Below are 23,974 nucleotides of genomic sequence, written 5' to 3' on the forward strand. Positions count from 1 at the left end.
CCAGAGGCAGCTTCATCAAAGCTATTTTTTTGAAAACAAATGCTTTGAGCACCTAATGCATCTTATTTCTTGCTTGTTTTCTCCTTTTCAAACTAATACAACGCTCAGTTTGTTTTTAACTTGTTCAGGGGAGTGGAATGGGACTACTTGCCACGGCATAGGAATTTGCCACAGTCAACTCACTGTGGGACAACCTGTCGTGGGGCAGTTCAACAATTCAATTCAATTCAGTTATTTAAAATAATTAAACAATTATTTTTCATTGTTATTGAAAATTATTTCATTTTATCCATTCTTTTGCATCCTTTCTTTAATGATTCTCTTCCACCAGTATTAATGTAGTCTTGTCCTGCAGCGAGTTATCCCGTGGTGAGTTGCCCCCCAACAATCTGAGTCCTCATTTTACCGACCTCGGTAGGATAGGAGGCTGAGTCAACCTTGAGCCCCATCAGGCTGTGGGCAGAGTTAGCCTGCAATGCTGCACTCTAACTACTGCGCCATCACAGCTCATATACATAAAATGTTTAAGGAGATGACACAATGGCACGTTGCTGGAAATTATTAGCTAGCACGTTATTTAGCATAGAATTTAGATACCTTGCAAGTAATAAAAGTCTGTTCATTTGATAATAGGTAAGAAACATAATGATCAGCTGAATGTTCAGGAAGCGGTAATAAAATAAGAAAAAACAAGCCAATGAGTTTATAATTATTAAAAGAAAACTCAAATGGGTGAATGTCGTCCCCCCCCCCCCCCGGGCTCGATGGTTTCAGAGCCAGGAGGAAGAAGCTGATCCCATGACTGAAAGGAACATTTCTGAATCTACCGTCCCACAAAGAGAAGGAAGGGCCCGAGCAGCTCTCCAGGCAAATATTTTCTTCCATATGGGGTGCTGTTAAAACAGAAACAGGGGCTGGTTCCTATCTGGATTCAGCCTTCAAGAGCTGGAATTTTTCAGGAACTCCACCAAAATCATGTTGCTAGTTTTTACGGAGACCAGAAAATCTGGTGAAAGACCAGGTGGTAGCAGCTTCCCTCAAACAGCCTTCAACTGGCACTATATAGGAAGACATTTGTAAATATCTATGGAGGTTCTCAGTCATCCAGGTCATGGTTGTCCCAAAGGTGCTTTTTCCAAACTGAAGAAGCTTCTTGGATGGGAAACGAAACGTCTTCAAGGAAAAACGAAGTCCAGTTACCTTTTGAAAAAGCACCTTTGGGGCATCAGCAAATACAACAAACACCAAGCACCTGGGAGGAATAGGAATTTGAACCTAAGCCCTGACTTATGGCTGATCGTTTAATGACCGACTGTTCAAAGCTACAAGAGCCCTGGAAAGGCTGCTTCATGGCCTATAAAGCACTTCCAGCCACTGCCAAATGCCCCCCCACCATGCCCCGTCCCCAAGGGCTCACATTTGCAACCAGCTGCTAAGCACCCCATCATCATAGTTTCTCTATTTACAATCTTCTCTGCTGCCCCAGAAAGTCAACGGGAAAGTTGGCAAGGAAGGTTGCAAGTGGAGGGGATGGGGAGGAGATGAAACCTTTCAGAGGGCTGTAGAAATGTTTGAGAAGGGCTGCCTGCTGAAATCCTTCCAGCAAGTAGCTCTTGGGAAGCCAAAGGGCAGCTGCCAGAGGGTTTTGACCTCGTGGAACTGAAATCTTTCAACTGGTGGCTTTTCTCTCCACCTGCTTAAGGTCCTGGGAGATCCCTTGACGATCCCCACGGAGAGCGCTGGGATTGTGATCCCTGAGCTGAACAGTCACGTGGGCATCTTGCTTAGCAACTGCTTTGCTCAACGACCAAGATTCTGGTCCCAATTGTGGTCATAGGTTGAGGACTACCGGTAGGTAACATATGAACCCACCTAATGATGGCTTGGCATGATTTTTTAAAAGTTTATCATTTTCCTCCTTTAATAATAATCATCAAGATAAAATTTCCAACTTTTTTCTTTGCTTGGACCCAAAACCACACTTAATGTCTCTTTCTAATTTACTAAGGTTGCTAAAATGGTGAAGTGAGAGAGACAGGGGGGAAAAAAGAGTCTGCTTGCTTCAGATTTTTTATGCCTGCATTTAGGCACATTCAGCATGAAGATGCACACCAATAAAAGGAGTAACTGTCACATACTGACAGTGGTAGTCAGGAAGCTTTAGACTCCCAAGTGGAGGATGGCCTCAGAAGACCTCTATTCCAATCATTGACCAGAGAAGGCTACAGACCAGAGACGAGCAGGACAATTTGGTGGATGTAACTGATCTTTATTTTGGGTTAGCTTGGCTTGATCACCTTTAGTAATATTGCATCATAATTCTGCATTATAAGGATACTAAACAAACAATGCTGACCTAAATTAACGGAGCAGAATCTTCAATCAGGGCATTAAAGCTATGCAAAAGGGAACCTGTTACACTGCAATGGCTCCATGGAAGGCAATATGACCCTGTCGTCCCTAAGCATCTTTTCTCATTATTTAAAGCTCATTGCCATCTTTGTTTCCAGGGAGATCAGAGCAAAGAAACAACAGGGGGAATAATTCAAGTATAGGTGACACCTGACTTGGAATGTCCTTCAACTAGGAACAGATTTTTTTACAACACAACCCCAATTGACATCAGTCATACCGTTTTAGAGGTACATAAAAATCATATTAATCTCCGGTATGTTTTAATGTTGCCTGGATTTAATGGTTTTGTTTTTTAGCTGCTGATAATTGCTTGGGCACTGTTTGGATTGCGTTTAATTAAGCATTCCAGTGTTTTTCAAACTTGGCATCTTTAAGATATGTGGATTTCATTCCCCAGAATTCTCCAGCCAGCACATCATGGCTAGCTGGGGAATTCTGGGAGTTGTTCCACAGATCTTCATGGTGCCAAGATACTGAACTCTGCTATTTTGTGACTTGCAGGAAATGCTCGCAAGAAAGCAAAGATAAAGGTTTTTTTCAGCCAACCACACCCTTTTTCAGGATACTCCATTCCAATCTTCCTTCTGAGGCTTTTTACTTACCACTTTCTCCTGACCCTGTGATCAGACAGCATTCTATGGTCACTGAATATGCTCATGCCCCCCCCCTTTATTTGTGTAAAGCTTGAATTTTTACACATGGGTTGTGTAGTTTTCCTACATAATGATTGGTACTCTAAATTTGTTACGGGGCTGTAAGTCATCAGTGGCATTTATGTGAAAGCGGGAATAGGACAAATATATATTAATGAAACATTCTAGAGATACCAACAGATTGTCAAACCTATTGTTTAACAGGAAGCACCTAACCTCTCATAAGTGTTCATGAAAGCAGGATATAACCATCTACTTCTTCTTTCTTTCTAAAGGAAACATAAGGGACGTATATGTAATATGTATGCCAGATATATATATACGTATTCTTGGAACAACAAAACTACCATCAGATTCACATTAGGGGATCCAGCCTAATAAAAACACAAAATCATTAGAATTTGAAAAAGGGGTATTATGCGTGTACCATCCCTGAGCCCCCAGGGAAACTAATTAATGATAATCCACTTCAAAACCCAACATGTTGTTCCCTCAATCCATCTCTCTTTCTCTGTCACACACTCCACATACAAACATGCATCCACACATTCCCAATGTTTCAGTATTTCAAGTCAAAAGCCTTTTAGGGAAAAGTGGCATGGAAATTGCGTAGCCCCAAATGACATTTGCAAGTCTGCCAAAGTTCCTTCCCATCAGGAAGCTGGGTCTCACCTGATCCAGGACGATTATTTCATCAGCATCAACCACTGTTGACAACCTGTGTGCAATGAAGATGGATGTTCTGTGCCTTACGATGTCTCTCATGGCATTCAAGATGTTCTGAAAGATTAAAGATAGGTGGCAGGAGGGGGAGAACTCATCTTAAAATAGATTAGCAAATGAGAATGATTTAATCACACATAGAAACAAGCTGCCAGCCATTCCAATGTCATCAACAAGGGAAAAAGTCAGAGTTTGAGGCACAGGTAGTTCTCAACTTACGACCGTTCACTTAGTAACAATTCAAAGCCACAACCAATTTCCGCAGAGCTATTTATGACTCATGTTTGAAGTGACAATGGCCACACCCTCCCCCCACGGTCACATCATTGCATTTCAGGTGCCTGGCAACTGGCTCACCTTTACGACAGCACGGTCCTGCTGTCACATCTCTGTGATTTGCAATGGGGTATTTTTTTTTGCCTGTTTCCAGTGTTTACTTTTGGTTTCCAGCAAAAAGCAAATAAAAAATAAAACGTTTGCTGGGGGAAATGGATTTACTTAATGACTGCATCATTTAAGACCTCCCAGAAAAATGGCAAAAAAATTGGGGTTCATGATGCCTTGACTTGTGATCACACCCGACTTATGACTATAATTCTAGGCTCAACTATAATTGTAAGTCAAGCTCTACCTGTGTTTAATTTAATGTACATGCTATGAAAACTACGAAAACCACAAAAAGATTCCTTCATTGCGAAATCTAGCTATCCCAGGGGAAAAACTACAGGAAACTGGAGTTGCCAAACAGGAAAAGTGTGCCTGCTCCAGCAGTGATTTATTTATTTTTTTGCTTCCTTTATAATATAGGAAGGCAACAGGCAAATTCTGCTTTTCCTTAAATACCCTTTTGATTGCTTGTTGCACAGTTTGGGGGGAAAGCTTTTAAAGTGCAGCTGTGTTGTGTAAACATTCAACTTCATTTGACAACCTCATAATAAATATAGCAAAATGAACGGCAACAAACAAGTAGAATAAACAAGCTCACTAAAAATTCTTATTGTGATCAGTAAATGGAACCCAAGATTTTTACTTGACAGGTGCATCTGCCTCCTCCTATTCTTTAGAAATGAACTATGCCTCAGCCATCCCCAGTCAGGCCCCTTTCACGATTGGAGGCCTTGCTATGTCAAGTCACCCAACACAAACAGACACGGTGAGCATTAGCCTCGGACAAGACAACTTAGGGAAGTGGCTGGGGGTGCAAGCGTCCATGTATATTATGAAGCTGCCCCTGTGATGTCACAGGACCTGTTTCACAACACCCTGATGCTTTACAGTCTGACCTGTGAATATAATTTGGTGCCAAACGGAAGCATTATCCACAGTCAACCCTGCATCCCAAGAAACCGTGCACCATGTTTCTATGGCTCACACACAAAAATCATTCAGGGGGCCAATTTTTATGAACATGAAGTGGCAACCAGCTGCTTCCCTTCAAGTTAAAACTTCACCTCTTAAGAGTGAGCAGGTCAAGCAATTCCAACTGCTCTACTTAATACTTTTGTGCTATAATTTATTCAGAAGTGGGTTCATTTCTCCATCCAATTCTAGGAAAGCCGGTTCTCCCACTGTTCCCAGTTTGATCTTGTGAGCCTGGGATAGCAAAATGTAGAACTGCAACAAAGATGTAGTGCGGGGCGAGGGGGTAGCCAACCTACCTCTTCTGTAATGGAATCTAAGGATGACGTGGCTTCGTCATAGAGAATAATGGGAGGATTCTTCAAAATGGCTCTGGCTATTGCAATCCTCTGCTTTTCACCTCCTAAAAAAAGGAAGGCACATGCACATAAAGTCAGTGAAAACGATTTTTGCTTGGAAGGGCATTCTAAAATGAAAGACACCAGAGAGCCATTGCGGCAGATTAACAGAATTGAAAGGAACCTTGGAGGTCGTCTAGCCAATCCTCTGCTCAGGCAGGAAGCCCTATATCATTTCAGACAAATGGTTGTCCAAACTCTTCTTAAAAACCTCCAGTGTTGGAGGATTCACAACTTCTGGAAGCCAATTATTCCACTGATTGATTGTTCTAACTATCAGGTAATTTCTTCTTAGTTCTAGTTTTTAGTTTTGCAATGCTCATAATTGTGAAAAATGGTCATAGGTCACTTTTTTCAGTACCATTGTAACTTCAAACAGTCACGAAATGAATTGTTACAAGTTGAGGACTATCTGTAACCGAGACTGTCACTTTCTGACAGTTCCCCCCCCCAAGGATTTCAGTGTCCTTGCATGTTCTCCACTATTAAGGACACTCTTTGCTCCCATTCTCTAAGGCTACAATTAGGGCTATTTTTCTAGGCCACCATATTGCCACATTTTGACTTTCAGATGTACAGCCCTGTCTTAAAAAAATTTAAGTCCATTTTGGATTTTGGAGGCCTTGAAAGTAATTAATGGTTATATATGCGTCTGCTTTCTTGTGCTACTTGTCAAAAATCCGACAAGCTTCCATTTTAATGTTTTCATGTTCCTGGCGATGTGCCCTTCTAACTACCATAGCCTTCTTTTAGCAAGTCACTTTAGGAGGATAATAATCTCATTTCACTTTAAGCCTTAAGTGGCTGTCCTGAAGCTGAGCAATAAACAGAAATTGAACTGTTCACCTAAGATGTGATTTCTGCTTCTCACTTCCTTTATAAAATGCTTATCCTGAAGTGTATTGTATTTGCTATTGCCAGTATTTATAAAAGTAATGGTTCCATAATGCAAGGTCTTTTCTCGGGTCTTCCTCCGAGCCCATTTCAAAGACTACACATGACAATCTCAGGATAAATGGGAGAAGGGGCGCTTCAACTTATGGCTGAATCACAGTCTGGTTCTTAGAACAGTATGGGAAGAGAACCATTTCAGTTGCAATAGAATTACAAAGCCCTTCTGTTTAAGATACAACCTGAATTCTGTGCACATAGTCACACTGCTTATACACTGGAAAATTACCATGAACAGTGGCATCCTAGCACATACACTTGCATTCAAGGACTTTGTCTGTCTGTCTGTCTGTCTGTCTGTCTTTCTGTCTGTTCACCCGTCCCGTCCATCCATCCATGGGTCAAAGAGACCATCTCCATTAAGATTGAACAGCCCTCTCTCCATGGGGTAGGGGGAAGAGGGATATAACACCACCTACTGTATCTCCTGTTTACAACACAGTCCTTTCAGCAGTTCTAAGAAGCCTCTTTTGCACTATTCAATGACCCTGAGGGTACAGATTAACCTCCAACTGGCCTTAATGACTCTCAGAAAGGGTATTAATGACCAGAGGACTGCAAGGAATATACATCCTTCCACTCTCTACCATTCAATCAGAAACTGAAGAAGCTTCTTGGATGAGAAGTGAAACATCTTCAAGGAAAAGCAAAGTCCAATTGCCTTTTGAAAAAGCACCTTTGGGACCACCATGGCCTGGGTGACTGAGAATCTCCATCGACAGCTATTAGAACTATGTGACTGCCCACTCACTCTCAGTCACTCTGGGAGACCTACAAATGATAAAAGGGTCAATATAAAAGAATACAAATTATAATCCACCATGACGATCTCCTATGATAGTCATATTATATACATTTCCCCATAATTTTATTTATTTTGCCTCCTGGCTTTATTAATTTTAACTAATAACTCAAGATGGCGAGCATATCCAATAAACCTTCCTCCTCATGGTTTGCCCACAACAACAACAATCCTGTGAGGTGAGATGGGCTGTGAGAGGGTGACTGGTCCAAGGTCACCCAGCTGCTATTCATGGCTAAGGAAGGACTAGAACTCTCCACCTCCTGTTTTCAAGCCTGGTGCCCTAACCACTAGGCCAAATTGGCTCTATGAGAGCTATTACTAACTGTGGTTTTTCCAAAGGCCTTTCATAGTATTTATAAAGTCAAGAAAAACAAGATTTTAAATATACTCATTAAAAAATCATTTAAAACACTTCTTGACAATGCATCGCCAGCAACATGATAAAATAAAGGGAGAGGAGTTTGCCATCTGTAATGTCCACAATGGTTATTGCATATACCTAGGGGGGAAACAGGTTTCATTTCTGCAGCAGTGACCTTCCTGCAAACCTTCTCAGCATAAGTCAATGCTATAATTAAAAGTATAGCATTTGAATAAAGAACCAATGGCCATTTCTTAAACTGAGTTACTGCATGCCTGCAATTTCCAAATTAGAAATTAAAAGTCCAGCAAGAAACAAGAAAGACATTTTACCCTAATAAGTGCTGAGCTTATATAAATCATGAACAAGTTGTGTTCCTCTCTCCTTCCTTAGGTTTAACGTTTATAAAAGTACCAGAAACAACTTTGGACAGATTTTCAATGGAGATCACTATCACAGATTTAACTATCCTGGCAGACTTTGGCATGCAACTCTTGGTCTGATACCAGGAAATCTCCCAGGCCACCGTAAGATACACAGCCTAGCAGCAACTGGGTTTTCTGACTCTAGCATCAGGGAGGGAGGGGACAGGTGCTTATTTGGAGGACAAGGTTCCCTACTTCTCACCCAAAGCTTCCCTGACTAAAGAGCTACCCAAACAGGGGCAGCATCCCATAGGAATTAAAGATTGCAAAGTCCCGAGAGAGATTTTAGAAGTGCAATATGTTTCAAAATATATGACAGGTAGTCCTCAATTTACAACAGTGACTGTTCGAAGTTACAATGCACTGAAAAAAGTGACTTATGACCATTTTTCAAACTTATGATCCTTGCAGCATCCCCATGGTCATGTGATTTACATTTGGTTGCTTGACAGGTGGTTCATATTCAGGATGGTTGCAGTGTCCCAGGGACTTTCTGACAAGGAAAGTCAAGGAGGAATTCACATTCACTTCACAACTGTGTTACTACTTTAACAAGTGCAGTGATTCACTTAATAAATGTGGGGCAGAAAAGTTGTAAAATGGGGCAAAACTCACTTAACAAATTTCTCGCTTAGCAACATAAATTCTGGCCTCTGTTGTGGTAATAAATCGAGGACTACCTGCAGTTTCCATTTCATCAGAGACTGTATATTAGTGGAAGTTGCTGCCTCCTTTACAGATAAGAACCAATCATGGGAATACTAAGTTTATTCCATGAAATATGCAGCATTTGATTCCCTTTACTTCCATTGTTATAACTGTGCTGGGCAGTATGGAATCTGAACATAATGTTCAGTAGTTGGCATTGGATGAGGGTTCATTTATTTACTAGATGCTTATCCCGCCTTTATTACTTTATAAGTAACTCGAGGTGGCCAACATGCCTAGTACTCCTTCCTTGTCCTATTTCCCCTACAATAACAACCCTGTGAGGTGGACTGGGCTGAGACAGAGAGATTGGCTCGAAGTCACCCAGCTGGCTTTCATGCTTAAGGTGGAACTAGAACTCACTGTCTCCTGGTTCCAGCCAAGTGCCATCACCACTAGATCAAACTGGCTCTCAAATTACAGCACAGGTAGTCAAGCTCCAAATTTGTCTGTGCTAGTACTCTGAGCTAATATAGCTACACATTCTCCCAATAAACCCTTCTGTTTGCATTTTCCTCCAACCCCTCATTTCAGACTTTCATTTATGGTGATGAAAATTAGATACACAAATGAGGCAAATATTATATGTCCCAGGATAACGTAGAATCCAATTTAGGTCAGTTACCAGAACCAAAGATTTAGTTTTCCAAGCTTTCAGACTTGTGCTGGAGCCCATCTTCAGGGAATTTCTCTCTCACCAGAATGCCTGCTTTGGGCTATTGTGTGAATAGTATTTATGCCTGAATTTGTGTGGCTTTTCAGCTGTTGATTGGGGTGTTGATGGCTGATTATTAAGTCATTGGCTCTTGTTTCCTGCTGCTCGGTGCATAGAATAGCCCAAAGCAGAGAGAAATTCCCTGAAGATGGGCTTGGAAGACTAAACCTCTAGTCCTGGTGACCGACCCAGATTGGATCTTGTAAATTAAATACAATTCTAATCTAGGTAAAGGTAAAGGTTCCCCTTGCACGTATGTGCTAGTTGTTCCCGACTTTAGAGCACGGTGCTCATCTCTGTTTCAAAGCCAAAGAACCAGCGCTGTCCGAAGACATCTCTGTGATCATGTGGCTGGCATGACTAAACGCTGAAGGCGCACGAAACGCTGTTCCCCTCCCACCAAATTCATATATATTTATATTTATATTTATATTTATTTTTATATATATATATATATATATATATATATATATATATATATATATATATATATATATATATATATATATATATATATATATATATATATATATATATATATATATATATATATAATTTATATTTATATTTATTTATATATTTATTTATATATTATTTATTTATATATTTATTTATATATTTATTTAAAGTCACAACCCCTGGTATGCCCAAATACATACCTTTCACCCTGGCCTGGCTGATAAGGAGTCGAGCTCTGTAGCTCAATGGTTAACACATCTGCCTAAGAGGCAACAGAGCACAGGTTCGATTCCCAGCAAGGGTATGGCTAGCTGATGAGAGCTAAATAGCTTGAAATAGATCTATACTAGTCTCCCTTTATTTATTTATCAGCACAAATATAACATACATACATACATACATACATACATATATATACATACATATATACACATACATACATACATACATATATATATATATATAAAAGGTGCGTCTGCGTCTTATACTTCGAAAAATACGGTGTGTGTGTATCATATATATATGTGTGTGTGTGTGTGTGTGTGTGTGTGTGTGTGTGTGTGTGTGTTTTTCTTTGTGCTGATAAATAAATAAAGGGAGACTAGTATAGATCTATTTCAAGCTATTTAGCTCTCATCAGCTAGCCATACCCTTACTGGGATTCGAACCTGTGCTGTATTGCATCTTAGGCAAACGTCTTAGCCATTAAGCCACAGGTCTCCTCCTTATCAGCTGAAGCCAGGGAAGAAGGTATATATTTAGAGTCACAACCCCTGGTAAGCCCCCCCCCCAAAAAAAAACACAAATATAACAAAGGCAACAGTAAAAATATTGGGTTTCTAATACACACACACACACACACACACACACATACCAGGGGTTGTGACTCTAAACACACAAACACACACACACACACACACATATATATATAGCACAGGTTCGATTCCCAACATGGGTATGGCTAGCTGATGAGAGCTAAATAGCTTGAAATAGATCTATACTAGTCTCCCTTTATTTATTTATCAGCATAAATATAACATATATATATATATATATATATATATATATATATATATATATATATATATATATATATATATATATATATATATATATATATATATATATATATATATATATATATAATGATACACACACACCGTATTTTTCGGAGTATAAGACGCACCTTTTTTCCTCAAAAAAGAGGCTGAAAATCTGTGTGCGTCTTACACATCAAATACAGCACTTCCCCCCCCGAAGCCCCGCCCCTTCACCAAAATGGCTGTTCATAGCCTTATGAAGGCTTCCAGAGAGCTCTCGGGGGCTGGGGAGGGCAGAAATGAGCAAAAAATGGGCCGCTTTTTGCCCCCCCCCGCAGCACTCTGTAAGCCTCCATAAGGCTATGCATGCAATTTTTTTGACAAAAAACAGGCCCGTTTTCACTAAAAATGGGCCGTTTTTTGCTCCCCCACCCGGAGCACTCTGCAAGCCCCCCCCCAAGGCTATTTGAAAAAAACAGGCCCGCTAAAAATGGGCCATTTTGGGGAGGTTTGCAGAGTGGAAAAACTTTTTTTCCCCTCTTTCGGAAAGTTCTTTCGTTAGAGTGATTGATGAGAATTACATTGATCAAGTGCTGTCCCAGCAGAAACAAGTCTTAGGTGCTGCAGGTTGTCAGATTTACTTCTCCAGCACATGGATAAATACACCTGGAAATATCTACCTACCTACCTACCTACCTACTCTCTCTCTCTCTCTCCCTCTATCTACCTACCTACTTTTTTTAAAATTTGCATCTTCAAAACCTTGGTGCGTCTTATACTCTGGTGCGTCTTATACTCCAAAAAATACGGTACACACACACCAAGTACCACTCATTCATCGTGAAATCTCCAGAACCATAAAGCTTATAAACTTGAAATTTGGCACATATGCAGTCTGGGGCTCCTTACAGTACTAAATGTCAGTACCAGCGGTGGAATTTACTTACTTTCCCTACCGGTTCGCAAATGTGAGCACACGCACAGAAAGTCACACATTATGTCAGGGCGGAGCCTCCTGCAGCCACTGCTACCGGTTCGCCCGAATACTGGTCGGTACCTCACCAAAATGACTATGCTTTCCACCTATGGAACTGCTTCTGGCCTGAAGGTGGTGGGAGCGATCTTCCCTTATGTGTTTCAATCACTGACCACCACTGAGTCAACGGATTGTGAACCAAATTTCTCCTGCATAGCCCAATCACATAGTTTCGAAGCGCAGAATAGGCATTCAGCTAGTAGCACTATATAGCATCTACTTAAACAGTGATTCTTCCCTTCTTTTGATCATATATTTAGGCTGTAATGTCAAACAAGCTTAGAATGTATTATCCCTGAGCAAAAATATATTTTTCTACAATATGACCCACGAATGCTTCTTTCATATCATTTAAGAACTTCACAAGGAAAATTAAATAGGATTATCTTAAGTGTTCTCTATAATCACTGCTATCATCCCCCTCAACTAAACGTTGCCATTAAAGAAACATTAAGAAACACACATCAACCTTTAAACAATTTGGACCTCTGCGGCTTCCAATTTGGATTTGTATCAGATATGTTATGGGAAACCTGTACAAACTTCCTTATACAGATGGACAGAAAACAAGTTTCACCCAAACCCCCAGCAACCCAGAGACAGTGGGTCATTTTTTTTCTGGTGAGGGGAGTAAAGAGGCAAAGTAAGAAAGATGAATGGTACCCATTTTAATCACTTAACCAGGCCAAAGAAGCCACTGTGACATTTTGGATTGAGAGGAAAACGGAAGATTTAAGGCCCAATCAGCTCACCCCTCAAGTCCCCCCACCAAAGACTCACCCAACTGTGACTGATAGCTTGCTGGTCTAAAGTACTCACAGCAATGGTGATGCCATGTTTGGATGTTATTCTATGACATTGTGATGAGTCGAATGTCTATAAAGATTCTCAGCCATCCAGGTCATAGTTGTACCAAAAGTGGCTTTTATTTTCCAGTTGCCTTTTCAAAAATAAAAACCACTTTTGATATGGTGATGAACCCTTATGGCCCTTGGAGACATAATAATAATAATGATGACAATGAAGATACAATTACTGGCTGCAAGACAGCTCTGTATTCCTATATCTTTAAAGCTGTGCAGCTACCTCTAATTGTCTCCATCTAATCAAATACTGATTTGGCCATCACCCTGTGGAGGAGTGTGTGAAGAGCCTACCAGCCCTCTGTTCCTGACAATGAAATTTTCTGAGCTGCTTCCAGAGAAGCATCAGACCAGCTGCTGGGTGACCATTTAATATTAAACTTGGCATTTATCTGTCTGCTGCTGAGAAAGGTCAGTTAGGAAGGCCTATGCTGAGCACCAAGCCTGAGGCAAGGCAGGAGAAGGGAGCTGCAGAGACCAGCGGCCCATTGATTTCCTTACCTGACAGTTTCAGGCCTCGCTCGCCTACTTGGGTGTTGTACCTATTGGGCATTCTGAGAATGGCATCGTGAATTCCTGCTAGCTTTGCCACTGCGTAGATGTCTTCCGCGGAGGCATTGATATTGCCATACTGGAGGTTGTAGAAGATGGTGTTGTGGAAGAGAACAGCATCCTAAGATACACACAAACAAAATAAATACAGGTAGTCCTCAACTTACAACCGCTCAAAGTTACGACACTGAAAAAGGGACTTATAACTGTTCTTCACACTTACGACCATTGCAACATCCCCGTGATCAAAATTCAAATGCTTGGCAACTGACTCTTATTAAAGACGGTTGCAGTGTCGTAGGTTCATGTGATCCTGTTTTGCGACTTTCTGACAAGCGAAGTCAATGGGGAAACCAGATTCACTTAACAACCGTGTTACTCACTTAACAACTGCAGTGATTCACTTTAACAACTATGTCAAGAAAGGTTGTAAAATGGGGCAAAACTTACTTAAACGTTTTGCTTAGCAACAGAAATTTTGGGGCTCAGTTGTGATCATAAGTTGAGGACTGCCTATACCAAATAACTGGGAATGCGAAGGGCGTTTATAAAGTCAACATGAGTGGGCTAGAATTTTTCAACAAACTACAGAGCTACTGGGGCATCCTAAGAGTGTTTGAAGATGCTGATGCAAGAGTCATCCTAACCCAAGCCAGAGCGGCCGAGAGGAAAAATGTCCACATTAATAGGATGAACATTACTTCCAAAACAGCCTGGAAAGCTGAAGTGGCAGGAGAGGCCTCCCAAGGGACTACAAATCATTCAGATTCACACTCCCAAAGGCTCTAATTGGCATCTTGCCAAAACTGGCAAGAGAGTGTAAGGACCAACAAAACCAACCAGAAGGGTGGGGGCTGTTTACCCCCTTTACGGAGTGATCTGGAATACGTTAACAGGGAGAAAACGTTTCCAAGACAGAGCCATGTCAAGCATCACCTAACTTGAACATTATTAAGAGGCGCCTGCTTCTCCAGAGCAGTGTATCTCAACCATGGTGACTTAAGTGTGGACTTCAACAGCCAGAATTCCCCAGCTGTGATTATTTTGCTCCAGCTCCAGAAACAATACAGGTCTTAACAGGAAATCCTTTTGGTGGATGTTTTCAGCTTTTATGACTAGTTTCAGAAGGACATCGGTTTAGACCTTTTTTCTGGGGGATTTTAATCATCAGATAAAAACTGTTTTATTCACACATGCTGGGCCTGCTGATCTGATTTTTTTTCTTGTTCTTCTATTGCTTTATTTATTTGGCTTCATCGCCTCAGTTTCCCCATTGTTACATCAGACTCCAGGGCTGCAACATTAGGATGATTTTCAAGGTAGAAAAAAACATACCTGTGGCACAACTCCTAAAGCCTTCCGCAGGCTTTCCAAACTGACATTTTGTATATTCTTGCCAGCAACATAAATCTCTCCCTTCTGAGGCTCATAGAAGCGAAATAATAATCTCATAATTGTGCTTTTCCTAAAAAAAATAAGAGAGAGAGAGAGACTCAGGGCTAGAACAATGTTTTGCACCTTTTTAAAAAAAACCAAGGTTTTATGGCCATTAAAAAAAAGAAAGAAAAAAGAAACCAATCAATGATGCAGAATTTTGTGCATCCATTTACCCACCCTGACCCACTGCCTCCTACAATGGCCACTTTGCTTCCGGAAGGGACTTCAAAAGAGACGCCACTGAGGACTTTCTGCCCCTCAAGGTATTCAAAATGCACGTTATCAAAGGCGATGGTAGCAGTCTGTGGGGTGATCTGCAGGGGTGCAGCCAGGTCTTTATCCTATTAAAAGAAGAGTCCCGCTTTACACACTGACCGGAAGGTATTTTAAAGAACTTAGCAAGCTAAACAACAGATCTAATTGAAAACGAGGCACAAGCAAATGCCTGAAAGAGGTTAAAAATATATTTTTTAAAAACCTAGCAGTTTCAGTCACAGGTAAATTTCTTTCTTTCTCTCTCCCTTCTTTCAAGCTCAATAATTTTTTTTTGCCAGAATGGTCTGGCTCCAAAGCAGCCTTTTGCACAATCAATTCTGCATCATTAATTAAAATGACAGAATAAAATTTCAATGCACAGGGCACACTTATAGAAAATGCAGAGATTACACATAGCCCCTTGGCTCCCCCCCCCCAAGCTCTTTCAGAAATGCAACATTAAAATGAAGGATCTTCAGTAACTGCTCAAATTTTGCCATGAAAACAAATCTGGATTCATTTTAAACTAGCATACAAGACAAACCTTTAAATAGGAAGATTTTATAGACAATACTCACTTTGATTTTAGTATCTATGTTAAGTAACGTAAACAATAAGTTCATGTCTATGAGCGCCTGCCTCGTCTCCCTGTATACCGTCCCCAGGAAGTTAAGGGGTAAGGAAATCTGGAACAGCAATCCATTCACCATGACCAGATCACCAACAGTTAAATTACCTTCGTGACAAAAAAAAAGGTAGATGAGCAATAAGGCAGTTTTCAGCCATGTAGTAGCTTAATTTTTCAAAATAAGTTGCAGCAAGCTTATTTTTTCCTTGAGCACCAAAAGGCAAAACAAGAAACAATGTTGGAAATTAACCGAGAGAAACAATCTAAAACTAAGGAGGAAATTTCCTAGTGGTGAGAGCATCCAACCAGTAGAATAGCTTGGCTTCAGGAGTTGTGGAAGCTCCATCACTGGAAGTTTTCAGAAAGAGACTGAAATGGTGTAGGACAGTGATGGTGAACCTTTTTCACCTTGGGTGCCTAGAAAACCTCTGGAGCCTGGGGAGGATGAAAAACAGCCAACGCGCAAACTGGAAGTTTGGGGATAGATTGCCTCCAGAGGGTGAAAAATGGTCGAAAATCAAGGTTGAAAATCAGCTGGCCAGCACGTGCTGGAGCTGACAGGGCAATGCCTTGTGTGCCCTCAGAAATGGCTCCATGTGCTGCCTGTGGCATGCGTGCCATAGGTTCGCCATCACGGGTATAGGGTCTCTTTGTCAAGCAGAGGATTGGACTAGAAGATCTACGAGCTCCCTCCCAACTCTATTATTCTATGTTCTATGTTCAAAGCTAGTATTAACCCTACTCAAATTTATATTCAGCACAGATTCATATTAAAGCTGAAGTCAACCGACAGCACATGTTTAGATCACACTACTACAAAACGTAACAGAAAAACAGGTGAGGGGGGGGGACCTGCAACCACTTGCTGCAAAACCTACAGCCTTCCTTCTCCTTGGTGGTGCCAGCTGGTGTGACCGGGGTGAACATTTGGGGCACCACCACGAATACAGAACATACATTTGAAAAGAGCAAGGAAAAGAATCAACCTATGGTAGAGCAGGGAGTGGAGTGGAAGTGAAACATGAGTTTAATATGAATGACCAGTTTGGATGCGTAAGAAGTACCTGCAACAATTCCCTTGCTGGCCATCACCATGATGGCAGTTAATCCAATGCTGAATATAGCGTTTTGTCCAAAATTAAGAAGAGCCAAAGTTGAGGTAGTTTTCAGTGAGGCGTTTTCATAGGTCTTCAAAAATCCATCATACCGTTGGGCTTCATAATTTTCATTATTGAAGTACTATGAAAAGGGAGAAAAGATGGCACAATGTTCATCTCCTTAGGAAAATCCTAGATGTTTTATGATTTAGGATGCAGTTATAGGTAGTCCTCGACGTATGACCACAACTGAGCCCAAAATTTCTGCTGTTAAGTGAAACCTTTGTTAAGTGAGCTTTGCTCCACTTTATCACCTTTTGTTGTGCCCTTTCAGCTGCCGGCCCCTCCAGCAGCCCAATCAGAGGAGGAGGAGGAGGAGGAGGAGGAGGAGGAGGAGGAGGAGGAGGAGGAGGAGGAGGAGGAGGAGGAGGAGGCGTGGGAGTCAGGGTCTGCATCAAGGCAACCTGAGAGTTGCAAGGGGGAAGAGAGAATGGAGCTGGCAAAGAGAGAGAGAGAGGCAGAGTCTGGGCCACCCGTCAGCCTTCCATTAGAGAGTCAACAGTCCCCAGCTCTGGAGGTGGCTGATGAGGAAGAGGAAGCAGCTGGGTCCAGTGCCTGATGCGCGGATGCACAGAAGGCAGAGGAGAGGAAAGCGGTGGAAATCTATGGGCCGGTCCTTGGGAAGGAAGAGCCACTGCTGCTAGTGAAACCCCACCCTAGCTCTAGGGATAAAAGGCAGGGGGCGGAGAGGAAAAGCTGTGGCAGAGAACAATTCATCTCCCTGATGGAAGGACTTGTTAATATGCAGCGAGAAAGAAACTTTTGCTCCTAATAAAGGAATCATTGCTTCAACTACAGAGCGTTTGTCGTTTGAGCTGGGTCGGAACACCTTTCTTGCCACAGTTGTTAAATGAATCACTGCAGTTAGTAAGTTATTAACCCAGCTGTTAAGTGAATCTGAATGGCTTCCCCATTGACTTTGCTTATCAGAAGACCACAAAAGGAGTTCACATGACCTTGGGACACAGCAACGGTCATAAGCATGAACCAGTTGCTGAGCATCTGAATTTTGATCACAGGACCATGGGGATGCTGCAACAGTCGTAACTGTGAAAAACGGTCACATTTTCAGTGCTGTTGTAACTTTGAACAGTCACTAAATACATTGTTGTAAGTTGAGGACTACCTGCATCTGTGTTTTCCGTGAATCAGTTGGACCAACCACTGAGCATGCTCTGGCGCATGAATACCTACCATGTTTCACATGTTCTTACCAGCCACATGCAGTCTTTTCATCCTATTAGCATATTCTCTTGTAATACAGATCCATGGCTCATCCTCAGTGGTTAAACAGCCAGGCAAGGCAACAGGCATCATATGGGGTTAAAGCTGACAGTCCCAGAATTACCATTCAATTTTCCAGATGAGTATGGATTCAGATTGGGACAATCCTACTTTTACAGATGTACCCAGCAAACATTAATGATATTGTTCCAGTCTGCGAAGCAAACTGAGTTGTAAGCTTTTGAAATCCTTGTCAAATAATGATAAATAAGAAACACCATGTGTCTGCCCAATGAATACTACAAACTTGTCTGATGTGAAAAAGTTTCCTGCAGCAGTGGGGAAGGCAACATTTTTTTAAATGGTTTGCCATTCACTTCTTCCTAAGGCTGAGAGAGAGAGTGACTGGCTAATTCTTCTGGAGTCATATACCACCAAATACATCATTTGAGAGACATTTTATTTCAACAAAAGTTTCATGAAAATTTCAACCCTTTTCATGTTTTCTCACTCTCCCAACAATATTCTATTTGAAATTCTTAGCCCATTTTATCATACTCTTTCATTTGTTCATCCTCCGTTTCAAATATCAGTAAGGGTTCATTAATTTTAATAATTACAAGTTCTTTCTTTTGTTGCTCAATTCCAAATGTCCTGTTATCTACCTTGATTCTTTCTCTGAGCTCTGCATACGAAACGCATTGAAAACTAAACTCAAACACTCTTTTAATTTAATCTTATTTTTTTCTCCACATTGTTTTCCTAACAACTCTCCTCAATAGGTTAACCAGTTCTATTTACCTGCTGTTTCTTTCCTATAAAATGCTGCTTCTGCTGAAAGCAAGAAAAGCATTTTTGAGCAGAGCCTAGGTTTATACTATTCCATAGTCTCAATACGGTACTTCTTGATATAGTGATTTTTAAAACTGAGATTAACCTGAAGCTTATTCAGGCCATCCACATTAACTAGCCCTTAAACTGTGTTGCCCATCATGGCTTGGGTTCTGGGTTTGCATTTCTGCTTTCAGTTGAACAGGAATTAATAAACTGCCATGCAGCTGGTCAAACACACTTAAGCAGACCTTTCAGTGAAAAAAGCATCTGGCTCCTTAAAGAAGCTAATCAAGAGGGAAAGTATGAAAGGAGAAGCAGCATTCTTATATTACACACAGGCAATCAACAGCTTAGGGCCCAAGTAAGTGACATTTTGTTTACCTATTTAGGCTAAGAGTAATTCTTTTGGTCATTGTTCCTAATAGAAAGGAATTTTAAAAAATCTCTCTTTTTTTGAGCAAAGGGTACAAAATGGCATGCATTGTTAATAAGGTCTACCCAAGTAATAACAATATGAAAAGTTAAAAATGCTAATGGCTTACCTTCACAGTTTCATAATTCAGCAGAGAGTCAATGGCAGCATTCCCTGCATCGTTATCTGCTTTGTTCATTTCAATCCTAAATTTAGTTCTGCAAGACAAAAGGTTGGCAGAGACAATTGTTCCCATCCAGTTTCACCAGGCAGTCAAATCTCATCAGGGACTGTCTTACCTCCACTGTGTAAGTCCTATTGTGAATGCCGTGTATGCTCCTAATGTCCCCAAGGTTACGAGTGCGAAAGGCGCACCACATTTATAATACTGCAGGGAAGAGAAAAAAAGGGGATTCCAATCATATTTGTTAGAACAGCAATGAACAGAAAGTTCTCTGGACAAGGCATACATATATAAGAGAGAATAGTAATGTCTACAAGCCAAACAGAAGTGGAATGGAAAGATTATGGTGCAGGAAGTTTAGCTCCTTGACACCCTGTGCACTTAGGAGCAGCTCTACAAGGCCACAGGCTCTCAGATACAAACACTCAACTTGTGCTCTTGAGCTACTGCACTTACAGCGGAGAAGGGGAAAGAATCTTTCTCTACAAGAAGCACATACAGAGAGCTGTTTTCAACCAAAATGAATGGAAGTAATGAACAGAGTCCAGGAGCTCCGATTCAAGGAAAAGATGGGCAGATGACCAGATTTGTCAGGAAATAAACTGCAATGATTCCAATTAAGATAACCTTTATTGTCCTCCTTTTTGCCTGTACACATTGGCACACATTAAAAATGAAAATTCTGATGCATGCTCTCAAAACACACACACACAAATTAATTAATCACAGTCCATTTTGAATACATAGTAGAAAAAAATAGTCTTGAGAGTTAACAATAGCAATAGCCCTTAGGCTTATATACTACTTTACCATGCTTTCCAGCCCCCTCTTAAGCGGTTTACTGATCAGCCTCTTACCCCCAACAATCTGGGTTCTCATTTTAGCAACCTCAGAAGGATGGAAGGCTGAGTCAACCTTGAGCCAGTGAGGATTGAACTACTGGTAGTCGGCAGAATTAGCCTGCAATACTGCATTTTAACTACTGCGCCACCAAGAAGGGTCATATAGCAGTTTAGCATTACAATTCTGCTTTCTTGTCATAATTCTTAAAGAATTACTCAATCTGGACAGGTCTTTCATTTCCAAAACCCCAACACTTTTGAGAGCTGAAGCAGCACTGCTGTAACTCTGCATAAAGTCCCATTGTATGATGACATTTTATGTCTTTAGAAGTGACTCCAAGATTTCCAAAGGAACAACTGCTATTCTGTTGAAAGTTTTGGAATAGTCCAACCCAGGATATTTGCATGACCTCAAAGCTTTGATGAATAAGAGCTTCTGGGCACATTTTATCCTCAGCAGCAAGGGCAGGAAAGAAACCCAAGGCACCCTAAAGCAGGGGTCTCCAACCTTGGCAACTTTAAGTCTTGTGGACTTCAACTCCCAGAATTCATCAGCCAGCTTTGCTGAGGAATTCTGTTGCCAAGGTTGGAGACCCCTGCCCTAAAGCCTCTCTTTTTTTCCCCTTTAGACCAGTGTTTCTTAACCGAAGCAACTTGAAGATGTGTGGACTTTATCTCCCAGAATTCCGCAGATAGCATAGCTGGCTAGGGAATTCTGGGAGTTGACGTTCATATATCTTCAATCTGCCAAGGTTAAGAACACAGTCCTAAAATGATACTTATTACTCTGTCATGTGTAACTTCTTGGCATTTGCTGTCAGGAGAAGCAGCTGTGAGAGATTTCGCACTTTAAGCTCCAATTAGAATAGGGTTTATTTCTTTTTCTTGGCACAATGCAAACCCCACCCATTTAAATGAAAGGTACTGGGCATTATTAACTCAAAAGCCACCACTGTTTGATTTGGGGATGGGTTTCATATCTTGTCTTTACATTCCTGCTTGAGATTTGGCATGACGCTTATGGATCTCCTGCTAGAAAGCCTGGCTAAATTTAAGGAAGGAGAAGGATTATGTGCCTGCTCTTAAACGTCAACCTGGTTCAAATGCTGTGGAATATTGAGAACACCAGATGGAAAGCATGGAATAGAAAGGGAGCATCTGGGCCATTGTAAGCATACTGACAGCTAGCCTTCTCGGCAATAATCTGTGAGCATTGCTCTCTCTTAGCTTATGTGCTGCATTTTTGAGAATCAGCGGCTATCAACATGTTTTGTTTTTTTCCAGAGAAGTGGGGAGATATTATCCAGTCTTCAATTTAGGACCAAAATTGGGCCAGGAATTTTGGCCGTAACTTGAGGTGAACCTTAAGCAGGTCACCAAATGATTGTAAAGCGAGTCACCACGGTCATTAAGTGAACCACATAGACGTTAAGCAAATGCAGCATTATCCAATGGGCATTTTTTTCTCCTTTCTCTGGAAAGAATGTGGCAAATCACGGTCATGTGACCATGGGACGCTGCAAATGCTTATAAATGTGAGCCCAGCATCCGTAATGTAGTCATGTGACTTCATGGGGAGCATGTAACATTTTACAATTGTCAGAAATGCTTGAAGGGTGCATAAAGCACCCTTTCCGAGGCTGTCATGACGGTCACCAAGCAAGGACTACCTCTACCTGTTAGGCTCCTCTTGTCATGGAACAGTAAGCATGCAGCATTTTGCAACACAGGGAAGAAGGCTGTGCAAAGCACCAGAATGGAGACTTTTGCAAAACTCACTGGTGCAAGCAATGCCATCCTCCCAGCACCAGAAAGGGTAGCTCCTTCCCTAAAGTTCAGTGCAATGGCTATCAAGGCTTTCCTCAGCGGCTTCTGTGTGCCTGGGTTGGGACTGATCTTTTCCCTGCAAAGTGGCCGTTTCAAATGTTTTGCATGAGTCTGATACAAATGGAGCTCAGGTGCATTTAAGTTGTAAAAAATGCCATTCTTAAAATAATGCAGAAGCAGCTCTACGGCTAGAGAGGTTTTCAAAGAGACCCTGGGAACTTCTCCTGCTTACCCTAGCAGCTTCCTGTATCAGCATCACATTCAGACGATGTTTAGTGGATGCTTCTATTTGTAGATTAACAGCCATAAACATCCAGTGGGGCCACTTTTTCTATGCGTGCATTTCCTTAAGAATAATAGAGCACCAAGACCTGTTCTGGGGATGCCAAAGTAACAGCACTTAGACTTATATAGCGCTTCATGGTGCTTTACAGTCCTTTCTAAGCAGTTTTGTAGAGTCAGCCTCTTGCCCCCAATAATCTGGGTTCTCATTTTACCGACCTCAGAAGGATGGAAAGCTGAGTCAACCTCGAGCCAGTCAGGATCAAATTCTTGGTAGTGAGTAGAATCAGCCTGCAATGCTGCATTCTAACCACTGCACCACCAGGGCTCTCAAAGGGGGTGAAACTGAAGCAAAGGGTGGGTGGGGCCACGTTAGATGGCTGCAACAGCCCTCCTCTGCCTTTCTGACCCATTCTTTTTCCTCTTTCCTTCAACAGGATTCTGGGAAAGGCAAGGATTGGGCCACACCTGGTTCCAGAGAAATCCGAGAGCCACTAGACGTGGATCTCAAACCAATGATTGGTGCCGCAATGGAAAGAAAATGACACGTACCAAAATCCCACTCACGAGGCAAACTTCAAACAAGGTGGGGCCCAGATTAAACACCAGGGCACTGAGCACAAAGCTGATGCCGCGGGTGCCTCGGTCAATGGCTTTGGACAATGCTCCCGTTTGCCGACTCAGATGAAAGCCCAAGTCCAACTGATGCAAGTGGAGGAAGACGTTCTTGGCTATCCTCCGGATGGAACTCTGGGCCACTTTCCCAAAGACGGCATTTCTGGCTTCATTAAACAGCGCTGCGCCCGCTCGCGAGGTGCCGTCTGGCAAAAGGAGGAGGGGAGAGAAAAAGGCTTTCATTTTTAATTAATTTTACTTTATTCATCAACAGCAGTTTTTAATAACCCCCCTCCCCCTCCCCATTAACGTTTCCGTATTGAGAAGTCAAAGGTTATCAGTTACCATATTTTTCAGAGTATAAGACACACCTTTTTTCTTCAAAAAAAGAGGGTGAAAATCTGGGTGAGTCTTAAACACTGAATACAGCAATTTTGGCCTCCTGAAATCCTGCCCCCTTTGCAAAAATGGTCGTGCATAACCTTTAGGAGGCTTCCAGAGTGCTCCTGAGGGCTGGGGAGGGCAAAAAACGAGCAAAAAACAGCCCGCTTTTTGCTTGTTTTTCACCTTCCCCTAGCCCCCAGGAGTACTCTGTAAATCTCCTGCATGCCCTTTTTAGACAAAAAAATGGGCCCATTTTTGGGAGGTCTGCAGAGTGCAAAAATTTTTTTAAAAAATTTGCCTCTTCAAAATCTTAGTGCATCTTATACTCCGGTGCATCTTATAGTCTGAAAAATACAGTAAGTCACTTTTAAACAGATTTTATCTTCAGATATTTGGTTTTTAAAAAAACAGAAAAGACAATGCAAAAGCA

The 23,974-nt window shown here is 41.5% G+C and overlaps 1 protein-coding gene across 2 annotated transcripts in view; it reads right to left on the reverse strand.

Moving 5' to 3' along the window:
• The window catches only part of ABCB7 (ATP binding cassette subfamily B member 7), a 110,798-nt gene that overhangs the window by 15,543 nt on the left and 71,281 nt on the right, over positions 1–23,974 (reverse strand). For both annotated transcript variants that reach the window (XM_014068863.2, XM_014068862.2), the window contains exons 6-15: positions 23,098–23,366; positions 19,710–19,798; positions 19,541–19,628; positions 16,848–17,022; positions 15,734–15,891; positions 15,078–15,241; positions 14,799–14,928; positions 13,413–13,584; positions 5,450–5,553; positions 3,741–3,848 (exon numbers count right to left, since the gene is read on the reverse strand). In XM_014068863.2, the coding sequence (XP_013924338.1) occupies positions 3,741–3,848; positions 5,450–5,553; positions 13,413–13,584; positions 14,799–14,928; positions 15,078–15,241; positions 15,734–15,891; positions 16,848–17,022; positions 19,541–19,628; positions 19,710–19,798; positions 23,098–23,366 (1,457 nt within the window). The remainder of the gene's footprint in view (positions 1–3,740; positions 3,849–5,449; positions 5,554–13,412; positions 13,585–14,798; positions 14,929–15,077; positions 15,242–15,733; positions 15,892–16,847; positions 17,023–19,540; positions 19,629–19,709; positions 19,799–23,097; positions 23,367–23,974) is intronic.

Source organism: Thamnophis sirtalis, unplaced genomic scaffold (assembly GCF_051295495.1).
Source record: "Thamnophis sirtalis isolate CommonGarterSnake01/CBP01778 unplaced genomic scaffold, rThaSir2_p1.2 scaffold_13, whole genome shotgun sequence".
NCBI lineage: Eukaryota > Metazoa > Chordata > Lepidosauria > Squamata > Natricidae > Thamnophis > Thamnophis sirtalis.